Genomic DNA, 7,283 nt, shown 5'->3' on the forward strand with positions numbered 1-7,283 from the left:
TTCTCAGTTTTTTGTGCTCTTTGCGATCGTCTACTGCACAAACCGACCCCGATTGTTTTTTCAGTCACGTGGGGTGAAAACCACCTCGTGTCCCCACTATTTTCCTAAATTCCGCCAAACCTGCTCGGTAGAATTTGTTCAAATTTTACACACCACTAAACAACTTCTTAACCAACGTTTTGGCGCACTCCTGTTCTCAACAATACCCCTGCAACCACTTTAAAACACTAAGAAAACTGCAACTATCTCTGCACACGTCCTCTCTACTCGGCAGTCAGTAGACAACTGGTGATTTTAACATTAATATGCTCTCTCAATCCAGTGATAAATCCTTTCTTATTGACGTAATATTTTCCCTCAATCTTTACCTCGTTCCTTATTCTCCCACTCATCACACACTATCCTCGGACACCTAGTTAGACCTTTTTATCTGTGACTCTCCAATAAAAATCCTTTCCTCTTCCTCTCATCTCACGATCTGATCCAAACCTACGACCTACCAGTCAAATGTTTTACTCCCAAAATCATATCATACCGTAATCTGGATCTCCTTTCCTATGAATCCCTTCAACCTGGCCTTGATTCCGTCCAGTGGGACATTATACACTCTTATAACTTCATCGACCCTATGGTCTCCACTCTCACTTCACATCTGCAATCTATATTAGACATCCATGCTCCTCTCAAAACCCGAACCTTACGCCGTCCAACTGCACCTTGGCGTACTCCGGAAACAAAGGAAATGATAAAACAAAGAGAAGCAGCTAGACGCAAATTTCGTCGGACCCGCCTGTCTGCAGATTATGCACATTTTAAACTTCTCCGCAATGCAACCCAATTAGCAGTTCGACGTGCTAAATCCCTTCACATTCATTACGCACTCTCCAATGCTCCTGATCCCAAATCCAAGTGGAAAATACTCCGAAATTTATCCTCACCAAAATCTCTTCCAATTCTCAACTCTCTTCCAATAACATCTCAACAACCATTTCACATGCCATGCTACTGACCCATCAACCTTTCCTGAAATTCCAAATAACACCTTCAATCCTGAAAACTTTTTTTCCCACATATCTTACGAAGAACTACTATCTACCATTCTAAGATCCCATACCAACGATCACGGACCGGTCAACATTCCTGCTAAATTGATTAAATCCTGTCTCCCAGTTCTGATTCCCGTCCTCTATCATATATACACGTTTTCCTTGCACAATGCCATATTTCCTTCTCATTGGAAAACCGCTTTAGTTCGACCATTTAATAAAATCTCAAATCCTTCTTCGCCTAATGACTTCCGCCCTATTTCTCTCCTCTCCAACCTTTCAAAACCGCTAGAGCGCCTTGTTCTAAACCAACTCTCAAACTCCCTAGAAGGACGTTCCCTTATCAATCCCCTCCAGTCCGGCTTTCAACCTGGCCATTCAACACAATCCGTTCTGCTTAAAATAACCCACGACCTCCAAACTGCCATGGAACACCAAAACCTAACTATCCTCCTCCTTCTGGATTTCTCCAAAGCATTAGATATGGTTGACCACAACATCCTTCTTACCAAACTACGAAATCTTCCTCTATCCAACAGTGCCTTGCGCTTGTTTCAATCCTTCCTATCCGATCGTTCCCAGTACGTAGTGGTTCCTGAAAAACCTCCATCAATGACTCGGCCTTGCCTGTGGCGTCCCTCAGGGTTCATCGCTATCCTCTACCCTTTTCGCTATCTACATCAATGACCTTCCCATCCTTATCCAACATTCTCAATACCATTTGTACGCAGATGATTTCCAAATTTACATTTCCTTCCCACCTTCAGACCTATTAGTTGCTACGGAGAAGATCCAAGAAGATTTGAACAGAATTAGCCTGTGGGCACAAGAAAACAAGCTTAAGTTGATTGCAGAGAAGACTAAGACAATCGTAATAGGATCCAATCACCTCCTGAAAACTATTCATCTTATTCCAACCTTATTCCTAAACAACAATCCAATACAACTCCATCCATACGTCAAAAACGTTGGTGTCACTATAGACCAAACTCTGGTCTTCTGGAAAAACCACGTCTCCGATATTTCCCGTTGCACCTTTTCCACCCTGAAACGTTTAAATTATCTTCGTCACCTACTTCCTTTTGAAACCCGCAGGCTCCTGGTTACTTCCTTAATATCCCCCCACTTTGACTATTGCTGTGTGGTTCACGGGGGTATCGAAGCAAAATTAAAACGGTTAAATAATTGCTTTGTAGGATTCATCTTTGGGGTCCCCAGGGACGCCTCTGTCACCCGATTTTATGAAGAGTTGAAGTGGCTTTACCTCTCCTTCCGTCGTAAATTTTTCCTTGCTTCCTTCCTCTATCAAGGTATCCAATCCCGCCGCCCATCGTACATCTCAGATATCCTTCAATTTAAGTCCTCAGTGCATTCCCTATATACCCGCTCACGGCCCTCAGACTTATATGTAACTGCCCATCGAACCGCAGCCTTTGGTATATCTTTCCTCATCCGTTCCTCTTCCCTATGGAATTCTATTCCCTCCTTTATTCGTAGTTCTAACACCCTTCCAATCTTCAATCCCGTATCTTTGACTACCTTCTGTCCACCCAATTCCGGAAGAATAACAATTGAAAGTTTTGAAAAGGCTTTATATATTTTCTGTATTTTATATCTTAGATCTTCGTTTATAATTGTAAATATGTACACTAGCAGAAATTATATCTTTTCATTTATTAGTTTTTAGTTAATTGTATTTGATATTTTATCATTTTTTTCTTTTTCTTTACTATCAGAAGTCATCTTATGTTTTATGATATGACAATTGGTTTCATTTTATTTGTTTTATCATTATTTTATATATTCTGTTAATTATGGTTGTTTAATTCTATATTTTTAAATTCATTGTATTATTTTATTTTATGATATCTTGTAATTACATCTCTATTTTGTAATTCACTCTAAGGCTCTAAAGAGTGTAATTTATTCTAAAGGGATCAATCCCAGAATAAATAAAGATTATTATTATTATTATTAATTTTCATAAATTTCGAATAAGGAAGTGATTAATTATTAAAACAGATAATTCTTCGTGATCTATTAAAATAATAAACAAAGATTATTTTTCAATTGAACTTTGCCACCACCAATTGGAAGCTAAACATCTTTTTCCTTCCAGAATTTTTACTGCCACAGGTGTGTGACACTGAGTAACACAAAACTTCTACACTTCGGCACAAAGTATCCCACTTTTACGGTATTATTCAATTGGTTTTTGAACATTTGAAATGCCAATTACTTGGCTTTGGAGCAAATGAGAGAAAAGAAATTGTTAAACTACATTTTTGTATTCATAATAGCCCCCGATGGCATTTCTCCTGAACTCCGACAAGATACTTTATCCCTTTCTTTAAATTATTTTTTGATTTTATTCAATAAACTGGAGAAACGAGAATTTAATCTCTTTTTCATTTTACAAAAAGCAGTGGAAAGGCCAATTGTGATAGAACTTCAGTTTTTAATCTGTCACTATCAAGCTTAGTTCCTGGGCACACGTAATTTATTCTCGAGATTAGTATTTCTGGATCAAAACATGCTGACCACCGATTTACAGTTTTTGTTTCTGTGAAGCCATTCACAAAAATCCAGCTCGATATACGAAATATAACTTCGTAAATTAATATAAAAACATATCTCATAATTTACAAGATTACCTTGTAGACAAAAATTATCTGAACATTTGAATATTTCGAATATACTAAAAGATATGTGACGAAAATAAAAAGTAACATTTATAGATCAATTTTATGGCCATTGTTTTGGTATTATTAATTAAGAGATGGGTTCTCACTTTATCAATTTCATCAAAATAGACAAATCCTTAAAAGTAGGTATTTCCTAAATATGACCAAAACGAAATTATGTGCCAAATTCAATTTGAATACAAATTCAATGTATAATGAATTATACAATTTCGAATTTTATAATGTATAATATAATTCAGACTACGTATTTTTTATAAATATATTTTAACAAAATTGTTATATTTTAGAAATAAATAGACGTCAAAAATTGAAATACAGAAAGAACCAACGCAAATTAGTATCAAAAACGCAAACAAATAATGAAGACGTTGATATTGACAGTAAGTAATTTCAAACCATTTTTTAAAAATATTTTAAGTGTTTAATTGCTTTTAATCTTAGTTAAAACTTCGATTTTTTATGATCTCCAGTTACTCTCTTAACAATTTTAGTGTAGGAAAAGTGTAAAATCTCATACAATAATTTTTATATATAAAATGTATTGTAAAAGAAAAATTTGCGGTCATAAAATAATTAAACCTGTTTTCAATGATAATACATGTTTTGAAGTCCAAATAATTAAGACTCATAAAATTATCTGTGTATAAGTGGTAGGTGAACAGATTATGTAAAAAACGACAAGTTAAACGGAACTGAAACGTATTTGACCTATTTACACTTGTTTACCATCATATTCGAAAATGTTACTATTATACTACTGTATAATACTATTATGTAGTAAATTTACAAGAAGACTTGAAGACAAAAAATTACCCGAACATTTGAATATTTCACGATAAACTAAAATATATGTAGCTTAAACTTTGTCACAAATAAAATCATCCATAAAGACCTTAATGTTCCATATCTAACCGATCTAGTCCGAACCAGACATCAATTCTTTCATAAAAAAAACTCCTTAACTACCAGAACCCACTAGTTTCCAACCTTCCTTCGTCCTATTCCATTCCTGATAATCCTACTACTTCTAGTATAAGTATAATAAGTATAATACAATAATAATTGAGACGATGGCGATTTACCCCTTCAGGTCATTTAATTAAAATTTTTATTTTATTTACCATTAACATCGGTAAATAAAATAGTCCCATTCCATTGGAAATTTTAGGGTTCCGTACACTGGAGAAAAAGAGAAAAAGGTAAAAAAATTAAAAATTCCCTTTAAAGATAAACCACATGCCACTATGACCCGACTAAAATCAAATTAAAATTCTCAAAATTGTTGGAGCTTAGGAAAGTGAACGTGTAGACTAGGATACTACTTACATAGTCATATTTCAGAAATAAATGTTTTATAAATAATAGCTCTCAAGTATGCTGAAGAGAACTACTTATCAACTCAAATTGAACTACATTCGATTGTCATTCATATACGTGTCTGTATTTATTTATAATTTTAATTTAAATTTATAACCTTTATTATTGACAACATTGATAAATTATTTTTAAATTTCAGCTCTGATTATGAACAATGGGATTAAATCGAAAACTGAAAAATTAAATACAACCAACAAGGATGTATTAGCAGCAGTCTTAGAAGCAACGACTCAGAATGAATCTACAACTCTTAAGGCTTTTTCAAAACACCCGGAAGAAATAACTCAGACAGAATCTACAATCTTCGAATTGTTTTTAGGAGAAGCGGAAAAAACGATCGAGAATGAATCCTCAACACCCCAGGATATTATGGAAAATAAAAAAGTTGTAGTTGAAGAAAAGACTGAGACAGAATGGATTGAGAATGAATTATCAACAACCGAGGTTTTTTTAGAACAAGAAACCGAAGAAAACACTGAGACAGAATCCCCAACTCCTAAATCTTTTTTATGGAAAACGAGAAAAACAATTAAGAACGGATTCCCAACAACCGAGGTTTTTTTAGAACAAGAAACCGAAGAAAACACTGAGACAGAATCCCCAACTCCTAAATCTTTTTTAGGGAAAACGAGAAAAACAATTAAGAACGGATTCCCAACAACCCAGGTTTTTTTAGAACAAGAAACTGGAGAAAACACTGAAACAGAATCCGTAATCCCTAAAACTTTTTTAGGGCAAACAATAGAAACAATCAAGAATAGATTCTCAACAACCAAGGTTTTTTTAGAACAAGAAACGGAAGAAAACCCTGTGACAGAATCCCCAACCCCTAAATCTTTTTTAGGGCAAATGATAGAAACAATCAAGAATGGATTCTCAACAACCAAGGTTTTTTTAGAACATGAAACGGGAGAAAATACTGAGATAGAATCAACCAATTCTGATGTTTTTTTAGGGAAAGCGGAAGAAAACCCTGAGACAGAATCCCCAACCCCTATATCTTTTTTAGGACAAATGATAGAAACAATCAAGAATGGATTCTCAACAACCGAGGTTTTCTTAGAACAAGAAACGGAAGAAAACACTGAGATGGAATCTATCAATACTGATGTTTTTTTAGGAAAAGGGGAAGAAAACCTTGAAACAGAATCATCAATCCCTAAATCTTTTTTAGGGCAAAGGAAAGAAACAATTAAGAATGGATTCTCAACAACCAAGGTTTTTTTAGAACGAGAAACGGGTGAAAATACTGAGATGGAATCTGCCAACACTGATGTTTTTTTAGGAATAGGGAAAGAAAACCTTGAGCCAGAATCATCGATCGCTAAATCTTTTTTAGGACAAAGGAAAGAAACAATTAATAATGGATTCTCAACGCACAAGGTTTTTTTAGATCAAGAAATGGGAGAAAACACTGAGATGGAATCTATCAATACTGATGTTTTTTTAGGAAAAGGGGAAGAAAACCTTGAGACAGAACCATCGATCCCTAAATCTTTTTTAGGACAAACGAAAGAAACAATTAAGAATGGATTCTCAACAACCAAGGTTTTTTTAGAACGAGAAACGGGAGAAAACACTGAGATGGAATCTACCAACACTGATGTTTTTTTAGGAAAAGGGGAAGAAAACCTTGAGACAGAATCATCGATCCCTAAATCTTTTTTAGGACAAACGAAAAAAACAATTAAGAATGGATTCTCAACAACCAAGGTTTTTTTAGAACGAGAAACGGGTGAAAATACTGAGATGGAATCTGACAACACTGATGTTTTTTTAGGAATAGGAAAAGAAAACCTTGAGCCAGAATCATCGATTGCTAAATCTTTTTTAGGACAAAGGAAAGAAACAATTAAGAATGGATTCTCAACGCCCAAGGTTTTTTTAGAACAAGAAATGGGAGAAAACACTGAGATGGAATCTATCAATACTGATGTTTTTTTAGGTAAAGGGGAAGAAAACCTTGAGACAGAATCATCAATCCCTAAATCTTTTTTAGGACAAACGAAAGAAACAATTAAGAATGGATTCTCAAGACCCAAGGATTTTTTAGAACTAGAAACGGGAGAAAACACTGAGATGGAATCTATCAATACTGATGTTTTTTTAGGAAAAGGGGAAGAAAACCTTGAAACAGAATCATCAATCCCTAAAT

At 34.7% G+C, this 7,283-nt stretch overlaps 1 protein-coding gene across 1 annotated transcript in view; it reads left to right on the plus strand.

Moving 5' to 3' along the window:
• The window catches only part of LOC106680897 (uncharacterized), a gene marked incomplete at its 5' end in the record, with an annotated part of 137,323 nt that extends 130,142 nt beyond the window's left edge, over window positions 1–7,181 (plus strand). Inside the window, 2 exon segments of the mRNA XM_067045897.1 lie at window positions 5,268–7,063; window positions 7,128–7,181. Coding sequence (XP_066901998.1) covers window positions 5,268–7,063; window positions 7,128–7,181 — 1,850 coding nt within the window.
• Between the last annotated feature and the right edge of the window lie 102 nt (window positions 7,182–7,283).

Source organism: Halyomorpha halys, unplaced genomic scaffold (assembly GCF_000696795.3).
Source record: "Halyomorpha halys isolate HHAL.00 unplaced genomic scaffold, Hhal_1.1 Scaffold298.1, whole genome shotgun sequence".
NCBI lineage: Eukaryota > Metazoa > Arthropoda > Insecta > Hemiptera > Pentatomidae > Halyomorpha > Halyomorpha halys.